This window comes from Gekko japonicus, unplaced genomic scaffold (genome assembly GCF_001447785.1).
Source record: "Gekko japonicus isolate JY-2015 unplaced genomic scaffold, Gekko_japonicus_V1.1 scaffold891, whole genome shotgun sequence".
Classification (NCBI taxonomy): Eukaryota; Metazoa; Chordata; class Lepidosauria; order Squamata; family Gekkonidae; genus Gekko; species Gekko japonicus.
The window spans coordinates 238,608-261,716 of NW_015169802.1; the positions used below are offsets into that span (position 1 = coordinate 238,608).

General features: G+C 44.1%; 1 protein-coding gene across 1 annotated transcript in view; it reads right to left on the bottom strand.

The window, feature by feature from the left end:
• Positions 1–2,047: 2,047 nt before the first annotated feature.
• ADGRA3 (adhesion G protein-coupled receptor A3) overlaps positions 2,048–23,109 on the bottom strand; it is a 76,351-nt gene continuing 55,289 nt past the window's right edge. The window contains exons 11-19 of the mRNA XM_015417119.1: positions 21,211–21,372; positions 20,776–20,979; positions 19,140–19,353; positions 18,797–19,005; positions 16,080–16,204; positions 14,397–14,520; positions 14,078–14,223; positions 8,120–8,215; positions 2,048–3,495 (exon numbers count right to left, since the gene is read on the bottom strand). Coding sequence (XP_015272605.1) covers positions 2,250–3,495; positions 8,120–8,215; positions 14,078–14,223; positions 14,397–14,520; positions 16,080–16,204; positions 18,797–19,005; positions 19,140–19,353; positions 20,776–20,979; positions 21,211–21,372 — 2,526 coding nt within the window. The 3' untranslated portion in view covers positions 2,048–2,249. The remainder of the gene's footprint in view (positions 3,496–8,119; positions 8,216–14,077; positions 14,224–14,396; positions 14,521–16,079; positions 16,205–18,796; positions 19,006–19,139; positions 19,354–20,775; positions 20,980–21,210; positions 21,373–23,109) is intronic.

The following is a 23,109-nucleotide window of genomic DNA, read 5'->3' on the forward strand; positions in this document are numbered from 1 at the left end:
CACTTAATACGTCCTCAAATCATTCATTTTCACTTGGCATTGGAAATGCAAACACGACTCCACCACTTCATTGAATCAGCACAATGACAGAGTCTCACAGGAGTAGAGACACCCTAATGAATTTTTTTAAAAAATGTTTCTATTCACCTGTTCCTGTTTACTCCCAATTTATTCCCAACACTCAGACATGATTTGTCAGCACAAAACTTACTTCCATGCACTGCAAATAAGGAACTGTTTATTACAAAAGACACCCAAACCTGCCTTTATTGAATTCCCTGGTCAGAGCCCAAAGGATAATTTCCAGCACAAGTATTACCACACTTTTCAACCTAAATTCCTCCATTCGAAGGGTGTGATCATCTGAGTATACAAGTACCTGGGAAAGAGGTGAAGTGGGAGAGGATTTTAATAAAGGCGCCGAAGTAATTTCATGAAAGAAAAAAGAACATGGGGTTGACGGAGGGGGCGGATATAGTCATAGAAGGAAAGAGGAACCAATAGATACATAAACCATTGTTATCGCCTGGAACTCCCTTTGGATATCGAGATGTTTTGCTTTGGGATACATTAATTCAATGCAAAGACTGTACAGTTACATTATTACTGAAATTGTTCATACAAGAAAAAGGACAGGCGTTGTCGTCATTCAATGCCCCAAGAGCTGCCAAATCCACAACATCTGCTCCTGTGCTGAAATATAAAGTCACACGTGCCATTGTACCGTTTCCAAATGCACACCTATGAAGTATACAACTAAGAGGCAACTTGCAAACCCAGCCATAGCATGGGTCCTTTTCTTAAACTACTCTATGAGCACTTTTTGCCTTTTTAAAAAAGGCCTCCTGACCACTTCTGAGCTTAAAAAACAAACAAACAAACAAACAAACCCCACGTGGTTACTGTAAGGACTACTGTAAGGACTACAAAATCTAGGGCTCAAAATACAGTTTTGAGATCTAGCTGTCTAAGAGTTTGCAAGCACACGCCTGTTATACAGGAATCATTATTAAGAACTCAATTTTTCCAGTATAAGGACATGACCTGCACCCATCTTTGTCATATGTTCACTCTACCTTGTGTAGACTAAGGAAACTAGGACTGGCTTGATGGAATGTCCTCTACCAACTTCTAGAAAAACAGCCCTAACAGATCTTGGATGTTTTCCGTGCAGAGCCATGATCCTGTGACTTTCAAAATATCTCTCCTACATGAGAAGGACTTGGATAACTGGCAACAGGCAATGCCGTCCCAAGGGAATCTGCCATCCCAAGGCAAAGTACAGCTATCTCCTCCTGGGCCTACCCCACTGCTTCTGTCCAAGCCTACCTCCCAAGGCACTGCCGTAGAAGATTTGCTAGGATCTGGGCAGCGGCAGCACGGGGTTAGAAGGGGAGGGACAGTAGTCACCTGTACCACTGATGATTGGGAAGATGCCCTGGCACCCTGCTCGCCGTGGTACCCTGAACATTACCTTGGCAACAGCTTGTGTCTCGCTGCTTTGCCGCTGTGTCCAGTGTGAGCCAGTCCGGTGTCGTAGTTAAGAGTGGCGGACTCTAATCTGGAGAACTGGGTTTGATTCCCCACTCCTCCACATGAAGCCAGCTGGGTGACCTTGGGTCAGTCACAGCTCTCAGCCCCACCTACCTCACGGGGTCTCTGTTGTGGGGAAGGGGAAGCGAAGCTGCTCTGAGACTCCTTTGGGTAGTGAGGGGCGGGGTATAAAACCAATCTCTTCTTCTTCTTCCAAGATACTGTGCATGTTTTTTTTCTCCCAACCACTGCAAGTGTCAGCAGCTGAAATTGGCAGGTTCTAAGGCACTTAAAGGAACACTAACATGTAAATACAAACTACACTCCCCCCCAATCCCCCTTTCACTATTTGAACCAATATGGCACGTAACAGGAGTCTAAAGAAAGGTATTTATTTTACATGTTTAAATATAAAAGTGAAATGCACTGGACATACCTAGAAAAGAGAGAGAAAGTTATATGTAAAAAAAAATGTAAGCATCCAATTCCGTATCAAAACAGAACCTGATAATTTAAAAAAAATTAAAAAGAACAAATTATTATTTGTTCAAATGTCAAAGACGTACCTCAAAAAGGTATAAGGCATTTTCATGTGGCAGATCTCCTGCCCTATCTCACAGTCTCCCAAGTCAACGTACCGTTGTTTGTAAACTGTAAAAAATTGTTCTGAACTGAAAAAGAATGTTCCTTTTAATACCCTTCCCTCTCCTATCTCATTATACAGTAGTTTCGTGCTTCCACAACCCTGTCCTGATATTGCCGGTACTGTCGGCACTCAGCAATGTCCCATCCTGGGCACTGCTTTTCAATGGTCCGCTTTGGATAGCCAGATTTAAGCCATAGGATTTCTGCTGCCCTTCCAGCTCAACCACCATTGGCTTTCTTAGTACATCTTTTTTGAAGTTGGCCAGGACTGTCTTTTCAGTATTCCTGTGGCCTTTTTGAAGAGTACTACAAGCGTCACTGCTGTCCTGTTGGGACTGGGTATACTGACGCTCTCGGTATGCCAGATACGCTCTCCGGCTCCTGGAGTATCCTTCACTGCTACTCTGACGAGGTTTCGGCAAACCATTCTGGATGCTACCCTCGACGCTGGTGGGGACATCGTAAGAGTACTCCCGCAAGACCGTGAGCCTGCTGGCCCGGTGTCCTTTACTTCTGTTTTTGTGATGGCGACCTGGGTGCCCATTTGGTCGCAGAGGGGCCTCTAAAGGGGCCACGTGCATTTTGATCTCGTTGTCTACCGAGTGTTCGGTAAGACTGTTATCGAGGGGTGGGCCCGTGTTCAGTACCAAGGAGCTAGGAGGACACTGTGCTGCTGCAGCCTGTATATTGGTCAGTTTGCAACCTTGAGAAGAATTTTTTATGCTCGATGTGCTTTTATTAGTGCATGAAGATTCTGCGCTGCTATTGGTGCACTTGGCAGGCTCCCCGTTTGTCCCACTTGCCGTGGAGGAAGGCTGAATGTTAACTTGTACCGAATACGTGCTCCTTCCGGGACAGCAGGTAGTTATCCAAGCGTGCCTGATGTCTTCTCTGTTAGCACAGTGATGTATTATTAGAAAACCACTAAGGCTTAAGCACACGACTCCAAAGAAGCAGCTGAACACCAAATCCAATGGGTAATGTAAAGAAACAGCAAAAGCCCCCAAAATCCACAGGGCCACGTAGAGAAACAGAGTCAGGCTCACGCCCAGCAGCTGAGCATGGAAACTGTGTTCATTTTCCAAAGCTGAAGAAGAGACCAGCGAGACAGACATGGAGTCCTGATGGTTTAGTTCCCCATGTTCATTGGACGCCAATCGCTGCTGTTCCTCCGCTGGCTCTTTCAGCTCAAACTTGCGCTCAGGGTGCCGCTTCAATTGTATAAATATGCTGAGAAAATACATGCAGTTTACAAAAATAATAAAACCGGCAGGTCCGTAGAAAGCTCCCAAACTTGGTTCCCACGCCATCCAGCAACTGCAAGAAAACAAAACCAGACTTGAGAAAGGCATCTATTTTCAGAAATCATACCAACTGCACGAAACAAATAATTGGACTTACCGTGAGGGTGCCTTCTCCTCACTGGAATGGAAGGTATCAAGAAATGAGTTATCCCCCACACACACATACACACACTCAGCAGGGCTGTGCAAATTATTTTCTGCACTGCTTCCACCTCCGGGCTAGGGGTTGAGACCCAGTTCATGCTTGCAAAGCTTCAAATTGAGACAAATTCTTTGGCTCTTTTGCAGAAACAACAACCTTTGAATTCTTTACTTTCCTCTCCCAGAAATTCCTCCCGCCTTATGGGAGAGCCAGTTTGGTGTAGTGGTTAAGTGCACGGACTCTAATCTGGGAGAACTGGGTTTGATTCCCCACTCCTTCACTTGCAGCTGCTGGATGACCTTGGGCAAGCCATAGTTTTGTCAGAGCTGTTTTCTCAAGGACAGTTTTGGAAAGAGCTCTCTCAGCCCCACCTACCTCACAGGGTGTCTGTTGTGGGGAGGAGAAGGGAAAGGAGTTTGAAAGTCACTCCGAGTGAATCCAAATGAAGGGCGGGGTATACATCCAATCTCTTCTTCTTCTTTTCTACCTAACTTTTTTAATTTATATTTTATTGTGATTTCGAATACAATACATCAATACTATGATATATCTTAATCAAGAGAGTCCACCATATAACGTATCAGTCAATTCTTAAATTCACCATGGTAATCATTAATTGATTAGATTCATCATTTTTCTAGCCAATTATACAATCTAAACCAAGTTCCCTCATATATTTCCTGACTTTTACCCTGTAAAATGATTGTAAGCTTGTCCATTTCAGCTTTTTCTAACAATTTTGATATCAGTTCCCCCTTTGATGGAATTTCTTCAGTTTTCCAATATTTAGCAAACATAATTCTAGTTGTTGTTAATATATGGATTATCATATATAAGTCTGGCTTTTTATATTTCTCTGGACTTACATTCAATAAAAATACTTCTGGTTTAAAGGGTATTTTTATGTCTATTATTTCTTGCATCATTTTCTGAAGTGACAAACATTTTTTTTTGTTTTAGCGCACATCCACCACATACGGAAATACGTCCCCAGATTTTGTTTACATTTTCAGCAACGGCTGGACATATTTAGATAGCATTTCGCTACTCTATCCGGTCGCATGTGCCATCTACGGAACATTTTGTATAAATTTTCCTTATAAGATGTTCTGGTAATTTTTATGTTGATTTTCCAAATGCTTGCCCATTGGTCTAAATCTATGTTATAGCCTATATATTCTGTGCCCAAGTCACCATTGTTGCCTTAACTATCTCACCTTGCATCATTGTTTCTAACAAAAAAGCATACAGTTTTTTCATTAGTTTTTCCTCTGTAACCAGCCACATTTTATCTAAATCCATTAATTTCTCATAAAAACCATTCTTTTTATCCTTTTTAAATCTTGTTTCCAATTGCAATCTCCCCCACCACGTCAGATTTTTATTTTGTTCTTGTAATTCAGCAGTTGATTTTAAATTATTATGACTATCCAACAAATCTTCATATCTCTATAAAGGATATTTCATGTATAATCTAGGTTTTATACATGCTTCCAAAGGGAATACCCACTTTGGTATTTTTGTATAGTATAGTTTCTTGACCTCTTGCCATGTTTTCAGTAAGGACCTTCTAAGGAGGTGTTGATTAAAATATTTATGTATCTCATACTTGTCACACTATAGAAAAGCATGCCACCCCACTAATAAACCGTGGCCTTCTATTTTTAACAATCTTATGTTTTCCAAAATTACCCAATCTCTAATCCAAATCAATGATGCTGCTTTGTAATATAGAAACCAGTTAGATAATGCAAAGCCCCCTCTTTCTTTCCTATCTTGTAAAATTTTTCTTTTAATCCTAGGTCTTTTAGTTTGCCAGATAAATTGTCCTATAATTTTATCTATATCATTAACATATTGCTGATTCTTCAAAATCGGGATATTTTGAAAAAAGAAAATGAACCTGGGTAATATATTCATTTTTACCACTGCTATTCTACCCATAAAAGAAAGTTGGAGAGTTTCCCATTTTCCAAGATCTTTCTTGATTTCTAAAAGTAGTGCCTTATAATTATCTTCAAACATAGAACTGGTTCTATTTGTCAATATTATTCCTTAACTTAACTTTCTTCCTTCCTTCAATAGTTGAGTTTTTTTGTAATTCTTGAATCTCTTGCTCGGTACAGTTTTTTGTGATTATTTTTGTCTTTTTAAAATTAATTTTCAAACCTGCTACCTGGCCGAATTCTTGTACCCTATTCAGGAGTTGTACAATCGTTGTTAATGGCTCTTCCAGGATAAAAACTAAATCATCTGCAAAGGCTTGCAGTTTAAATTCTTCCCCTTTCACCTTAATTCTCTTCTACCTTCCATTTGACTGAGGAGAAGATGCCCTCATGTTAAGTCCCATGTTTCGTCCTCCACTAGTGGTGGAAGGTATCTAGAAATGGGATATTGAACAGCTCAATCATCCTGGGTGGGCAGACCACTGCTTGTTGGAGGAACTACTGGGGAACCACCTGCTGGAAGACTCTCTCTCTAAAGATTGCATCTACAGACCTGCAGGAATCCAATCTACAATGTCTGACCAAGGTGGGCACGGATGTCCAGGTTGTTGCTTTGCATATTTCTGCAACGGGAGCACTGGTAGAGAAGTCTGCTGAGGTGGGTGCCACCCTAGTGGAGTGTGCTGTGACTCCCCTGGGAGCAGGTAAGCGGTGGACTTTGTATGCTAAGGTACATGCCTTACTCCACCTGGTGATAGTGGTCTTGGATACTTTATGGAAGATGGGTTGAAGGAAACAAAGTGTGAGTCCATGGTCCTGACAGACGCTGTGTGCTTTATGCGCTTCAGTGTTCTCCTTATGTCCAATTTGTGCTATTCCTTCTCCTTGGGGTACACAGTTCATGGGCAGAAGCTACTGGGTGGATTTCCTTGTCCTCATGGAAAGCAGAGTTTACCTCTGGTACCAAAAAAGGGGTCTGTCTTGCGGATTACTGAGTCTTTATGGAAGGAGCATGATTCTTCCCTTACGGAAAGGGCAGGCAGCCCTGAGACCGTTCTAGCAGTTGTGATGGCCCCCATGAATGCCATCTTGAAGGATAAGGTTCTAACAGGTACTCATTTGATTGGTTCAGTCGTTGGGATAAAGCCTTTAGGACTTTGTGTAGCTCCCGAGAGAGAAAACCACTCCGAATCCAGGGACAGCTGGAGCTCAAAGCAACTGCAGTCTGGTCCATGGAACTATGCAGATGCAGGAGATCAGGGGCCCAAGCAAATGTGCTAGGGTCATCAAGTCGGCTCAGAATGATCATGCAAATAGAAGGAGAGCCTGCTGAATGTTGGATACCTTGTGTTTGAGTGCTCAGATGGATGATGGATTGAGCTGGTGTCGGCAAACTTTTCCGGTGACTGACCAGGAAACTGTGCTTTGCTAGTACCTCCAATGTTGCACGGACATCCCTGGTCACTCTGTCCCTGGACAGAGATCCTTTTTTTGTGGCTGGAGGAGCTTCTCGAAGCTCTGCCTCTGAAAGTTTGGAGAACAGGAATCAGCCTCCTCCAAAGAATGTCTATGATGAGCTCCTGGATCTTTCTGAACATTTAGGGGATCATAAGAATGACAAGGGGGAACAGCCTCTGTGCCTGCACTTTCATTTTCCCCTCCCACTCTTTAGAAGAACCTCCTGGACATCTTTAATGGCCTTGCTGGTGATCCAGGAGTAAATACTGGGGTGTGGGAATACCTCATCCAGAATTCTGGGGGAGGAAAGTGGGGGGGGGGAGGATCCAGAACCCTGGGATCTTTGCACCCCCGTGTCCCTTTACTGGATAATCACTGCATGGGAAGCTTCACTGCCACCAGTAATAGAGCTCTGAAGCCTTGGATGTGCTCCTGGATTCTCGAATTGTGCTGAAGGGGATTGGTGCATTGCAATCTAAAGCCTCTTCCTCTTGATCCATCTGCGGCCACTAAAGTGGAATAACTAGCAGTGATTGAAAAGATTCCTGCCTCAGCCAAGGCTTTTTTTTGGGGGGGGGGGGCGATGACGACCCGCAGGCTCTTCTGGCAATTGCGGCACTGGCTGTTCCCATGACCTGGGGAGCAGGCACGGACGTGAGATCTGCCCTAGAAGTGGAGGGTCTGGCAGCTGGGGGCTCAGACAATTACCCCCCAGCTCTGGCTAGGTGTCCTAGAACTGGAGAGGCGTTGGGGCAGGCGGCCACCATGCCCAAAGCCTTCTCGGTGTGTCCGGGCATCCCGCTGACCTATGCTCCTCAATAAGCCTAAACGCTTTATCTGTGACTCGCCCTTGTTCCCTTGGTTGCTTTCACTTTCGAAGAGCCACGGATGTTCCTTTGAAGCAGAGCAAGACGGGGCATGGACTGGGGCTCACCCCCTAGGCTGGATGTGGAAGCCACATACAAATAAATTGAATGGCGTGGCCTGCAGGGGTGATGGGGGGGCGGGCGGGCATAACCCACTTCTGGAGACCATCCAACAGTGAAGGCGAAAGAATGCCTGCCCACAGCTGCCCAGGAGAGAGAACTTACTATGCTGCACCGGGCCTGCTTCCATAATTCCTGATGTTTGCTGCAGCTGTTATCCCACAGACAATGACAGGGATGCCTCCACCAATCAGGTAGAACCTAAAACACAAAGCAAGCATCAGCTGGGGACTGCAGCCTTCTTCACACCACAAGCCTAGAAATCACAACAAATCCATTGTTGGCCATTCAATTGGCTTCCGAGGGTACATACAAGGTTTCAGCCCTTATGAGGTCCTACAGGGACCAGTCACTAAAAGTAAGAGCAGACAAATCTGTAGAGGGGGTTATTTTAAAGTTCAGAGTAATGGAAATAATTTCTGTTGCTCATCTGGCGGGATTTATCCCATACAGACAACTCGATAATCTGGAACATCTGCCCACTGAATATCAAGTTCATTTGTTCCTCAAAAAAGCAGACTCTAAAAGCTATTCCTTCACAAATGTGAGCTACTTTCCCCAATGCTCTAACTCGACCTACATTTTCAAAATCTACTGGATGGGATAGCCAGAATATACACACATAAGTGACCTCTTGGTTTCAAAGCTTCAGTTTCAATTTGAGATTCTCTGTCATGAGCTAAGCATGCGCAATTGAACTCATTCTTTGCCTTCCCCTTATCTTCCTCTGCTTCTCTGAAGCTATCTCAATTTTAGAATTTAAACCCTTCCGACATCAGTACTACAGTTCTGCTCACTAACTTTCTTCATTTGTACAAAGTTTGAGCCTAGTGGCATCTTTAAGAAGAAGAGATTGGATTTATACCCCGCCCTTCACTATCCAAGGGAGTCTCAGAGCGGCTTACAAACTCCTTTCCCTTCCCCTCCCCACAACAGACACCCTGTCAAGTAAGCAGCGCTGAGTGAGCTCTGACAGAAACTGCTCTTTTTCAAGAACAGCTGTGCTAGAATTATGGCTTGCCCAAGGTTATCCAACAGGTGCAAGTGGAGGAGTGGGGAGAGCCAGTTTGGTGTAGTGGTTAAGTGCGCGGACTCTAATCTGGGAGAACCGGGTTTGATTCCCCACTCCTCCACTTGCACCTGGCTGGATGACCTTGGGCAAGCCATAGTTCTGATAAGAGCTGCTCTTGAAAAAGAGCAGTTACTATCAAGAGCTCTCTCAGCCCTACCTACCTAGTCACAAGGTGTCTGTTGTGGGGAGGGGAAAGGTGTTTGTAAGCCGCTCTGAGACACCTTTGGGTAGTGAAGGGCGGGGTATAAATCCAATCTCTTCTTCTTCTTCAAACCCGGTTCTCCCAGATTAGAGTCCACGCACTTAACCACTACACCAATAAAGTTTAACTTGGGGTATAAGCTTTCCTGGACATGCACACGAAAGCTTCTACCCAGAATTAAACTTTGCTGGTCTTAAAGGTGCCACTGGACTCAAACTCTCTTCTATTGCTTCAGACCAACACGGCTCCCCACCTGAATCTCTCTCTATTTGTGTTCATCAGGAACCACTTAAGAGTTTCACAGGGCCCGCATGAGAGGCCAAAGGGAAAAGGTCCTTAACAAAAAGCTCTGGACGGTCACAATCCTAACGGCTTCCAAAGGAACAGAACCGTATGTAGCAAATATGCTTGCCAGAAAGCTGAGAAACAGAACAACCTTAGTGACTATGGTAATACACCGATTATTTTTTTCCTTTAGTGTTAAGTATGAGCAGGGGTAATTTCCTGCAGGAGCGCACAGGAGCAGAGCTCCGGCAGTAAAGAGCCCAGGGGGCGGGCACATGCAACAAGCCCCACCCCCTGCTCCCAGCAGCCCTCAGTCAGAGCAAGAAACAGCCAGGTAAGTTGCAGAGCTCCCCCCATCCCCCCAGACCAAAACAGTCCAGTGGCACCTTTAAGACCAAGTTTTATTCAGGCACAAGCTCTCCCTCCTCTGCGAGGACAGATCTGCACGTTCCCCCCACCCCCCAATAGCTAGCAATCCAAAGCAGTCCAGTGGAGCCTGAGTGGTGGGTGTTGCCTTCTGACACACTTCCGGTGATGTCAGGGGGTGTGGCATATGCAAATAAGTTATGCTAATGAGTTATGCTAATGAGCTCCTGCACCTCTTTTTCTACAAAATGACCCCTGAGTATGAGCACTACTTATCAGGAGCTACGCCTGTTCAAGCTCCAATGAAATGAGCAGGAGCTGTGTGAGAATGTTCCTTCATTCACACTTCAGATAAGCAAGGGGATATCACAGGGAAAACTCCCCCAACTATTTCTCCATGTGCTGCTCTATCATCACTCCCTGTGAGCTAAAGTACTGTATACAACAAATTAACACTGAGCGCTATGAAGCTCCAATCAGTTTTAAGGAAAGCTGATCGCTTTCTGCCACCTTGTGGACAACTCTAGATAAATAGAGTATGACGGACTCTTTTGTCAGAGTGCACCTGTGCCAAAAATGAAGATCATGTTTTGAGTCCTGCCGGGTGGGGTGGGGGTGGGGGGGATTTTGGAACAAGGGAACGGCAAGAAGTGGGAAAGGGTTATGTACATTTTGGCCTCTCCACCTCTGCTCCGGTTCCCTTTCTTCTCAGGCAGCTTTGCTTCTTTTAAAAAGGTGTCATATAGCGTGTACATAACTTCCTAGTGAGCACACACCTAGCAATGCAGAAATTTGTATTAAAGCACATGACGTACGCGCTGTCCTCCTCTGAGGCAGTGAGAGCTGTGTAGAAAAATCATGTTGCGTTCATGATTAAGACAGTTATCTGATGTTACAGCTGCCTAATGTAAAGCCTGAAGAAAAAATTATTTGGAGGAGATGCATACAATTTCTGCTTAGTTCGTCACAACATTTGTTGCAAGCTTCAAGATTCAAATGTTGTATCAGGGTAAACAAAAACAAAAAAAACCCAGACCTGAAACAACTGTTGAGGAACTGGTAACAAGGCCAGCAGACTTTCTGCTTAGACAGAAACACAAATCAGTTTCTTCTCCTGATTAACCTTTTTTTGATTCCATCTTCAGTTCAACTCATGGAGAATACTTGCTAACATATACACCTCTGGAGAAGTTAGTATAGGCCAAGCATTTTATACATATAATCTCAATCTCCCCACTCTACCCGCATTTTATCCTCTCTTTTCTCCAAGGAACTCAGGGGCAGCATACACAGGAAACCCCACCCCCCTTGTGTTCTCACAACCACCCAGTGAGGCAGGTAAAGCTGAAAGACATTGACTGGCCAAAGGTTACCCAGTGAACGAATGAAATTGCTGAGCAGTCGGGTTAGAACAGATAAAAGGAAGTCCTTCTTCACCCAAAGAGTGATTCACACATGGAATTCACTGCCACAGGAGGTGGTGGTGGCTACAAGCATGGACGGCTTCAAGAGGGAATTAGATAAGCATATGGAGTTCCCTGGAAGGCCAGATAATGAAACTGAAGCTCAAATACTTTGGCCACCAAATGAGAAGGGAGCACTCACTGCAGAAGACCCTGATGCTGGGAAAGACTGAAGGCCAAAGAAGATGGGGACGGCAAAGGATGAGATGGCTAGACAGTGTTATTGATGCAACGAACATGAAGTTGAGCAAACTTCAGAGGACGGTGGAAGACAGGAAGGCCTAGCGTGATCTGGTCCATGGGGTCGCGAAGAGTCGGACTCGACTGTGTGACTGAACAACAACAACAACAAATGGAGCACAGATCCATCAGTGGCTCTTAGCCACAAGGTTTATATAGGAACTCTCAGGCTGGGGCAGGTGATGCTCTGTATTCTTGGTGCTTGGGGGGGGCAACAGTGGGAGGGCTTTTGGTGTCCCGGCCCCACTGCTGGACCTCCTGATGGCACCTGGTGTTTTTGGCCACTGTGTGACAGAGTGTTGGACTAGATGGGCCATTGGCCTGATCCAGCATTGGCTTTTCTTATGTTTGTTTGTTTATTTATTTATTTATTTGATTTTCTATCCCGCCCTAACCCCTAAGGGTCTCTGGGCGGCTTACAGAGAGTGCTAATCACATTTATGTTCTTAACTTCATAGTGAGAATGTGAATTTGGGGCTCCCAGATCCTAATCTGACACACCACCTATACCCTGGAGACTGCTCCACCCCCACACATAGCAGCATACAGCAGGAGACTGTCCCTCCCCCCCACACAGTGGGGACAGAGATGGAGACCAATTTTCCCTCTAAGCTGTGGAGTCTTGTGAGCAAAGATCCTACTTTGTGAGCTACTGGCATTGAAGTTGTGAGCAGGTGATTTGGCTCCTGCATTAATTAGTTTGCTCTGGAGCCCTCCTTCCTGGGCGGAGACAAAAATGTGTGAGCCGGAGGCTAAAAAACTGTGAGCTAGCTCACATGGACTCAGCTTAGAGGGAACACTGATGGAGACTGTCCCTCCCCCCATACATAGTGGGATAAAGCGCGGGCACTTCCAAGAATAGAACTTTCCCATCCTGCCAATAACCCAGCCCCACATCTTAATCCATCACTCGCTAACATTTTCCCATTTTTAGAAATACTCATGGTTGCCACTGGGAACTTTCCTTTCCCAGTTCCAAACCTGTTTGGAAGTCCCTCGGCCCAACATTCCTCTTAGTCTGTGGCAGGGACTTGTTCTGTGCTCAAGTGCTCTAACTAGTGCTAAGCTGACCTCGCCCAGAATCCCGAGAGGGAAGTAGATGTATGCCATTGCCAAAATTTTGGGGTGATCGAGGTGTATTTCAATGTGATAAGTAGATTTCCGTTCTCTTGCTGTTGGGAGAAATGCCTTAATTCTGATACCCAAGTGACTGTGGAAACACACATACTTTACTATGTGCAGGCAGAAGAGGGACAATACAACAGATAAGCATCTCTATTGGACAGACTGCTGGAGGCATCAACTATCTGGAAGCAGGCAGACAGGTTTGTCTACCAATTTTTAGGAGACCCCCAGAAAGCATGCAGATTTGCTCGTGGCAAGGAATGAGACAAGGAAGGAGGTGACTCAAGGAATTGTGCAGGAAGGAGTAAGTCAAAGCATGTAGCGAGAAGGTTGGAGGAATTTTTGTGAGAAAGCATGTGAGAAAAGGCGAAGGCTGGAGGAATTTGTGTTGAGGCTAGTGTTGCTGGGGTGTGTGGAAAAATCGCACAAAGGATGACATTTATTGATTCTAAAACCACACAGGAAGGATGAGCTTTGCTTTGCTGGTCTTTCAAGGTACTCCACCCTACTGAACAGAAGACCATGGCATAGCTTGAGTGCCACCGTGGTGCACTAAGAGTGCACTTACCTGTTGGAAGGCATTGTATGCTACCTGTTAGAATACTACATATGTTTACTATGTACTTGCCTGCTGGATATTTGTAGATGTGTTATTATCATTCTAGCTTGAATGGTACCTAAGAGATGCTTGTTCGTCTTTGTTCTGCTCTTCTTCTGAGCGTCTTTCCGCACAGTTTTCCCCCTTGATTTTGCACTAACAAGAGTGCCAGACTAAGACTGGTGGTGGTGGAGTCTGCGTGCAATGAAATCCCTGATCGGTCATGAAGCTCACTGGTGACCTCGCTCAAGCCATTCTCCAGCCCAGTCTACCTCACAGCATTGTTGTGAAGTTAAAGCTGAGGAGAGGAAAACCGTTTGTGCCATCTTGAGTTCCTTGGCAGCAGGATGGGACAAAAAAAAAAGGCATGTGCGTTGTGTGCACCTGAGACACCCACACCATTACTGGTGACAGGGGGAAGGGGGGGGGGGAGAGATACAGGCCTCCATTACAGTTGAAAGGGGGGGACAACCTTAACTTGAAAGAAGTATTTATGCTGACAGATCTGAGCTTCAGACTCATCACTAGAAACCCATGCTAATTAAAAATATGAGGACACCCCACCCCCAAATAGCATCCATGCAAATAACTTTAAGCATTTCTCTATTTATCAATTTTGCGCTGGCATTTCATGTACAGGTTACTGAGTTTCCAGTTCCATCTGGTACAGGCACACCACAAATAAAGAGGAAGAAGAAGGAAGATATCTCACCTAAGCATTGGCCTGGGAGGAGGTGGCGGCTCATCGGGATCTTGACATCTTTTCATCTTTCTTGTAACTTGCTTATAAATGTTCCTAGAAGTGACTCCCATCCACAGTAATGTGGCCAGTGTGGAGTAGTGCAGAACTATGCCAACCTGGAGAAGAGAGATTAAGACAATTAAAAACATTTATCTAGGAGAAAAAACACAAAAACCACACATAATATTGATTTCCCCCCCCCAACACGCACGCACGTGCACACACACACGAACACACAGCCTTTACCACGCTTTTTAGCAACTTTCTCCCAGAACCACATTCCACTTACTGCTTGGCAGAAGGTAGCATTCCTGCTCTGGGGTATGCCTCCCACGTACATTGCACACGTCAGGAAAATGTGAAAGCAGAGGTTCACTAACATGTGCCAACTTTTCAGGCTGATCCTGATGACACTGTTAAACAAAGACACAGCAGCATTTCATAACTTTCAAAGCAAGAGACATTCAGAGGTGGTTTGGCATTGCACGCCTCAGTGTCGTGACCCTGGTATTCTTTGGAGCTCTCCCATCCAAATACTAGCCAACGCTGACCCTGCTTAGCTTCTGAGATCTGAAGAGATCGGGTTACCCTGGGCTATCCAGGTCAGGGTAAGATTACCAAAGCTAGGCAAAAATGCCTGATTTTGGTGCAAATGTAAAGAACTCCAAACTATTCTAATGCTCAACAAACACCCCAAATGTCACAATGGTGCCCCATCTCTGCATTATGAAATAAGAATACAGATGAGAATGAATCCAGACTAGCTTTTCCTCTTACTAATTTTTCCGGTTTCTTTGTTAATTCTAATGGCAGCAAGTCATATAATGTGAATACACCTTACTGTACTTTTGCCTCTCCAGTGGTTTCTTGATTGTCGAACTCCCACTGCCACTAAGAGCTTATCACATAGCAAAGGTACATAAGGATGTAACAAGAGCCCTGCGGGATCAGTCCATTGATCCATCTAAGCCAGGGGTGGCCAAACTGTGGCTTCGGAGCCACATGCGGCTCTTTCACACATATTGTGCTGCTTCCAGCAGGGTACCTGGGGAAGCAAAGGGGAGGGGTGCTTTTTCTCCCTCCCTCCCTCCCATCTATTTATTTTCTTTCTTTCTTTCTTTCTTTCTTTCTTTCTTTCTTTCTTTCTTTCTTTCTTTCTTTCTTTCTTTCTTTCTTTCTTTCTTTCTTTCTCTTTCCTTCCTTCCTTCCTTCCGTCTCTCTCTCTCTTTCTCTCTTAGACAAATAAACATCATTAGCGAGCTAATAAATATCATTGGACAAATAAATATCATTCTCAATATCTGTTTTTACCCCTTTTGTTTTTATTTTTGGCAGTCTCATTTAATGTTAAGAAAAAGCAAATGTGCATATTTTTCAATAAAAATGCTGTGTGTGATATTTGTTCATGTCTCGCGGCTCTCAAACGTCTGATGCTTATTCTGTGTGGCTCTTACAGTGAGCAGGTCTGGCCACTCCTGATCTAAGCCCAGCATCCTGTTTCACTCAGGGGCCAACCAGCTGTCCTGGAGGGACAAGACCCCCCCCCCCCCGCTGTTGCCCCCCAGGTTTCAGAGACCGGCTGCCTCTGAGTCTGGTTCCATTTACTCATCGTGGCCAACGGCCATTGATGGACTTCTCCATGAATCTAGCCCTCCTTTAAATCCATCCACGCTTGTGGCCATTCACACACCCATTCCCCAATTTAATTACTCGTATAGTAATGGAATCAACGGCTGACAAAGCATCGTCCACCTTTCCAAGCTAGTTGATAACCCTGACCTGAATCTTCCTGGTTTCAGACAACCTCTCTCTACTTCCAGTACAGAGTTGCCAGTCCATGCATAAACAACCTAGATGGGACATTGGCTTGATCCAACATTGGCTTCTCTTATATTCTAACCTGAATTCAACCAACCAGACGTTTTGTGACTCTGATATAGATCCAAAGGGAGGTTATATAAGCGGTTGATACCTGTGATGGTATAGGTAGCTGACTTCGATCACCAAGAGGCACATCAGGAGAATCACCACGGAGGCATAGGTCACTGGATGCAGCAGGCCAGCGGACTGGGTGTGGAAGTCTGTCCTTGTCAAATCCTGACCAATGACAAGATGGGATGCAGCATTAGTCCAATCCGTGCTGTCCATTTGGGGTAACAGCCCCAAAAGACTGCTAGGGAAAAAACCCCAGCATAAGACTGGAACAGAACTCTTAGTCTCAGCTTAGCAATTAAATAAGGCTCCTTGAACCTCCCGTGGGAGGGCTACCAGGTCCCCAACTGTGGCCACCAGCAGTGCGGGGTGGGTGGGTGGGGGTAAGGTTGCCAGACCCAGGTTGAGAAATGGATGGAGCTTGTGGAGGACAAGAGACCTCAGTGGGGTACGATGCCATATGGTGTTCCCCTCCAAAGCATCCATTTTATCCAGGTGTAGACCAGGTATCGTGGTGTAGACCAGAGATGAGTTATAATTCTGAGAAATCCCACTTGGAAGTTGGCATCCCTATCCCAGCTTCCCGGGGAGGGAAAATAGCCATAGTAATTAAATCTTGAGAACGATTAAACTTGTTAAGGTGCCACCAGCACAATGCAACCGTCAAAAGTTGAAGGATGACTAGTGATCATCTCCTGAAATTAACACAATTAACACAATGGGTGCAATCTAGTCATCTCAAAGAATTGGGGGGTGGGAGGCACAATATTTATGTTTGCTCCACCAGGTGGCACAGTTACATTTCATTGAAATCAATTCCTTAAATATAAACCCAACTCAGCTAATATTTTCGATTAAAAAAAACACACACCACACCACTTTTTCCTACGGAAGGATTAGGTATAATTGTCAAATCGAAGAATAAGAATGTTCAAGTTCTAGGATTACACTGATTAACATTTTTTTAAATAGCTTCTAACACCAAGAACTCAAAAATAGTTTTTATTTCAAATCTTTTTCCACATAAAGACTTCACAGGCCGTAGCATCACATATATTAACACATTTTAAAAAGAAAAATGTACTAGCAACAAAAATTAAGAACACCTGCTACTGATATTCAAAAAGGCAATTGAAAGTAAACCACAATGATCATCCTTTAATAACGAATCCAGGTTCTTCTGAACTAATTAAAAGTATTTTAAGTTATTTGTTACAGTAATACTATCTCAATGACTAAGCTGCTTAGTGGTTCAGATACATTAAAGTTCAGAAAAGCTCTGGAAATAATTCCACTAAAGTTAGTAGTCTGTGAGACTCTTTACTGACTGGCCCAAATACACCTCTGTAAGTTAATTTCAGTGTCTCCAAAACAAAAGGAAAGGGGGGGGAGGAAACCCTTCAAATTCACAAAAAAGTGTCCTGTCTTCCTATTCTTGAGATAAGTCTTTCTAGCTACCGATTAGCAGGAGAGTGGTTACTTACAAGCCTGGACTGAAACAGAAGGTCTAACGCTAGCAGACACCCATAAGGGAGCCCCCATATTTCAGTAAAATTCAAATGGGGCTCCAGCAAGACATTTCCCCCAGCGTGACAATAAGGAAACAGCTCCAATATTCTACCTAAAACACTTATTAAACGTAACAAAGGGTAGCAGACAGAGCAAAGGGGAAATTAGTCCCTCCCCCACCCCAAAAAGTACAGGCGCTGTTTCAATGATTATCTGTGATACACCCATAATGCAGTGAAGGATCAAGTCAGCAACCACCCCTGTGTTATGCCTACTTGATTCCCTCGGGGATACGACCATCCATTCACACTGGGTTCTTTGGACAAGCCAGTGCCTGGTTTATTCCAGGTTCCCCCCCCCCCCCCCCAAAAAACCGACTGGGTTGTCATTTTTGCATCTGTAATTTCCTGCCTGCTAGTTAGAATCAAATAGGCCAGTAAGACTGAAACCTTTGGGTTCCGAACCAATCATGCCTTTGGAGCCTAATGGACACTTAACCTTCCATCATTTTCATGGCATAAATAGACCCCCACAATTTTTACCCTGCACTTCCTCACTACTGCCCCTGTACAGTTTCGAAAAGAGGACCCTCTAGAGTTCTGGAGCCGGCCTCGGTCTCTGCCCCGCCTCTTCCTTTTTCTCTCTCCTTCTATCTGGGACTCCGTCATCGCTTCAGGACATGCTTGCATGTTTTCATTCCTCACACATACACACCCCATTGTGTGCTTTTACTGCCTAGGTGGTAGACTGTCTAGGATTATAGTGTCAGAGAGAGAAGAGAGAGGAAAGAGAGGAGAGAGAGGAGAGAGAGAGACTGCAGCTCTGAGTGTCTCCTGCTTTTCTTGAGCTATATTTCTAGATAAAGATTTAGACTCAAATTCTATTTTCTTCCTGCTTTATTTCAGGGAACATCCCCATTTCCATAGTGAAGTGCTACTATCAAGCTCTGAACCTTGGTGTGTGTGTGTGTGTGTGTATACAGGCAGTGATCCTTAATTTAATTTCACCTGGTACATTTGGGGGTGCTCTTAACATGCACGGGAGTGCTCCAAGTGCTGAGGGTCACACCCACAGGTAGACCATTTGGGTAACGCCTACCCCGATGAAGCCAAGTGAGAGCTCAACCTGTATCTACATCCGGATCCAGCATACTATTCACAGTTGCACGGACAATTAAAGCAGAGGTTTTTCATACAAACACACACACACGCCACAGAAAATCGCACAAAATGTTACCAGCTCACGTACCATCAAGACGGCATAGTTACTGAGCGAGGTGCACTGTATGGTGGTGACATTTTCATCTGAAGAAAGAATGTGGCATCCATCTGATTTCCATCCTCCTTGACCGTTTAGCAAATCGAAGTCCCACTGTGCTGCAACGGCGTCCGCGCCATGGGCAATGCGCCGAAATGTCACATTGATAGGAAGGTGTCGATGGGGTGGGCTTAAGCCATCTTGTTGGGTAGTAAAAAAACAGCATTCACTTCATACATACCCAGATTTTTTTTTTTAAAAAAAGCAACAATTTCAAGATTAGAGATACGGAGGCTGATGTTTTTAGAAAGCATTAAATCCTCTAGCGACAAACCTATTTTGGTGAGGATAACGGGCGTGACCACGGTGCGCCGCTTCCTGTCGTCAGCTAAAGCGGTTGAATTCCCTGTGACAGGGAAGAGTTTCCCATTGCGGAAGGCAATCAGCTGAAGCTTGTAGGCAGTGTCATCTGCCGGCCTGATTTCCCTTCTGCGCTTTTGTGAAAAGAGGGCCGGCGGGAGCTGTATCGACGCCTCCATGACCGTGTTCTACAGTGAAATAGTGAAGAATTAATACCAAACAGAAAGCGCCGGCTACTCTGGCACCACTTATAGTTGGAGAGGCTGCTTCTTCCACCCTTCTGCTTTGGGTACCCTGTCTCTCGGCAGGAGCCACGAATATATTTTTTGAGGGGTTGGGGTCTGTACAATGTCGAACGCAAGTTCAACATGGATATCTCCCTGAGCATGTGGAGAGATTTCTCATGTGAACCGCATTTCTAGAAGTATCTGCTAACACTGATAATCCCTACATTGATGAGAAAATTTCAGTAATTGGACTTCACATTAATGACTTGGTTTTGCTTTCGAGGAAGCAGGCCTTTTGCCTTGATCAAGCAAAGGCTTATTGATATTGAGTTACAATAATTGAAAAGCCTGGCCTCTGGACGTTGTTCCCCCGTGCACTGGGCGCTTTTATCTGGCCTGTCCCTTCCTGAATATCTATCTTGTATGGGTGATCCTCATCTTCGTAGGGCATTTATGTTAGCCCGTTTTAATGCTCTCCCATCTGTGGTGTTATATGGGAGCTTGAAGAAAATTCCATATACAGATCGGTTACGTCCATGTGGGATGAGCCCGATTGAAAGTAACAATCATGTTATTTTGCAATTGTAAATTTTATGATAACCTTCGTACTGTATTTTTAAAGCCTTTCCTGCTACCTTTGGATGGTCGATCTGACGATCGTAAGACCTTTACACTTATTTGTATATGATTCTTTCAGGTAAAGAGGATAAGGCTTTTCAAAAGAGATGGTTTAGAGTTAATAAATGGTTGGGGAAGAATGCGTAACTCCATAAATATGTTTCATAGACAAAATATTCCTTTCTATTTGGTTTTTATTTTTATGTTTTCTTTTTGTGGTTTTGTAATGAAAATTATAAATATTGCTATCTTTTTTTAGTAATGAAAAATCATAAAATTGTAAAAAAAACACCCAAACCTGTGGGGGTTTTTTTTTGTACAGGGTGTCCATTCACAGTGCACCTCCACCTCAGCCCTACGAAATGCTACGGTCTAGGCCAGTGATGGTGAACCTTTTAGAGACCGAGTGCCCAAACTGCGACCCAAAACCCACTTATTTATTGCAAAGTGCCAACACGGCAATTTAACCTGAATACTGAGGTTTTACTTTAGAAAAAAACAACTCATACGTTAACTTAAGATGATCCAAACAAAGTAAGGAAAGCAATCCCAAATGCTTTCGTTGACTTAAAATAATTTGGCAGAGAATTCGACACTTTAATGATGGTCTGGGCCTGGCTGGGGTGATGGCACGCATGCTCACAGAGAGGGCTCTGAGTGCCACCTCTGGCACCCGTGCCATAGGTTCGCCACCACTGGTCTAGGCAATGCTTTACAACTCAATCCCGGGGAAGGTATAACGTACCACCCCACTCCGAGTCTAACCTTAAGCGCCAGGCTTGACAATGTATTTGAGACATTGCATTTAAAGCCCAACTGCTTATCCAAACTTCCATCCACGTCTCGCCGCCCGTAGTCAGGCAGTCCTGTGCGGTCTGTGGCAGCCACCTTCTGGAAGACGGTGCAGGTCATCCCAGTGGAGCTGGGGCCCTTGATGACATAGGCTTCCACGGCAATATTCGGAGAATACTGTAAGACCAAAAAAACAAAAACCCGCTCTGTGCCATGTACGACTGGTAGCATAAAACGCTCTTAATGAATGGCTAAACTGACTGGCCGGAATGCAAATTTATTTCCCAAATTCAAATCTGCAGATACCAAAACAGATAGGTTTTTAAATGAAAACTCCTACTGCTACTAAAACAGAGCAATGCCTATACTTGGATTAAAACAACAACAACAGAACGGGCCATTGCCTACCGTTGAGTAAACCTGAGCACCGTTTGCCAGCCGGTAGGTAGCGATCCTCTGTAGGCACTGTACAATTCTAGTGCAAGCTTTCGCTTCTCTCTGTGCCATCCACAAGATGCGCTCATCAGCTAGCATGATGTTACTCGCAATGTCAACCATCACGTCGCCAAGCTAGTACAGGAAACAGAGTGAAAAGCTGACAACTTTGGAAGTGCATCTTATACACAGAAGACTTTGGTTCCGTCTCCCCACCCTAAATCAAAACTAACAGGTAACATCATGTAGTTTAAATGGTATGTTTATTCTAAGTCACATCCTCCAAGGAGCGAGATGTGTGCTTCCCCATTCCCCCCCTTTGCATATACTAAAGCAGGGGTGTTGAACTCATTTGTTATGAGAGCCGGATCTGACATAAATGAGACTTTGTTGGGCCGGGCCATGTATGTCATAAAATGTAATGCCAGGTAGTGGAAATATAAACTTTATAAAGGACACAAACAGTTCTTTTTTACTTAAAATAAAAACATGCTTAAAACACTAGCACTCTTGCAATATTTTGTTTATTTAACAGTGTCTGATAACTGACACCTCTCGCTCTGAATTACTGCCTGTGTTGTTGCAATCTTGAGTATGCTGTTCAGGTGTGTATGTGTAAGCTACAAACCTACGATGATGCAGCAGCAGAACTGGAAGAAGCAGAAGACAGCCAGTTCCACTGTGGGCCTGATAGAAGCCCTCTGGGGGCCTGATCCGCCCCCGGGCCACATGTTTGACACCCCTGTTTGGTTCATAGGCTAATATTACAAACACTAAACAGAACCAAAGTTATACAGCAACAAAGGTTCAGGTTTGCAGTCTTACTTCCCATTACCATCTAAAATTATGATTTAAGCCCTATGCATGGCTAAGATGCTGATTTCTCTGGTACTGTTTTAGTTTCATTACTTTAACTGTGGATATTTTGTTCACAGATTTTCACATGTAGATTTTGTTCCCTCTGTACATATAGAAGCTGTCATGCTTCAGATGCAGTTCACTGGTATGTATTAGAGAAGAGACTGTTGCTCCATTGTAATGTTATTCCCACATGACCTTATGGTAATCTCAGTCCATTTCAATTCTGACATGAACAAAATTGAAAGATTATAAGGAAGGAAAACAATAAATATCTGAAAGGCAGACTTCATCCATTACAAAAATCCCTGCCTTTTTCTGTCCCTTCAGTTAAGCCCCAGTTGACGCTTCGACACCAAAGCCTTGTGATGAAACATGCTTAACTATTCAGAGATGCTTATATTCCTTTCCTTTCATTTATTAGCTTCATTGACCAGAGGTTAAGCCAAACGTACAAACAGCTACTATAAAACACATTACATATAATTACAAGATGATTTGGGCCAAGCGTTTTTACAATAAAAACTAATAAACATACTCATAAACAATATTAACAGACAACATTTTATAAACTTCCATAAATTCTATAAAATCCCATGATATTATAGAAATTAGTTTTAGAATTTATATACATAAAACTACCTACAGCATTTCAAAGCAGCTTTAAAAAATTCACTATCAATACATATTTTATCACCAAGCGAGTCGTTTCGGGACTCCTCATCTGCTAGCAATACGGTTATCACCCAAGGTTCCATAGGAAGGTGATGTCTGTGTAAAATAAGAGTAATCCAACAGGATCTGGGGCCAATCCACTGATGCTTATATTCTATGCTACCCAGAGATCCTTATATTCTAAAACGAGACATCTGTTGACTTCTACTAATTTCTGTAGTACTCACAGCCCAGTTTTGCTGAACTTCATGAGGATGCAAAAGGATGATATATCCCCAGCTTAAATGCAGCCGTCGTTTCCCGCAAGCAGCAGGCACACCGCACATTAGTTAGAGAAAA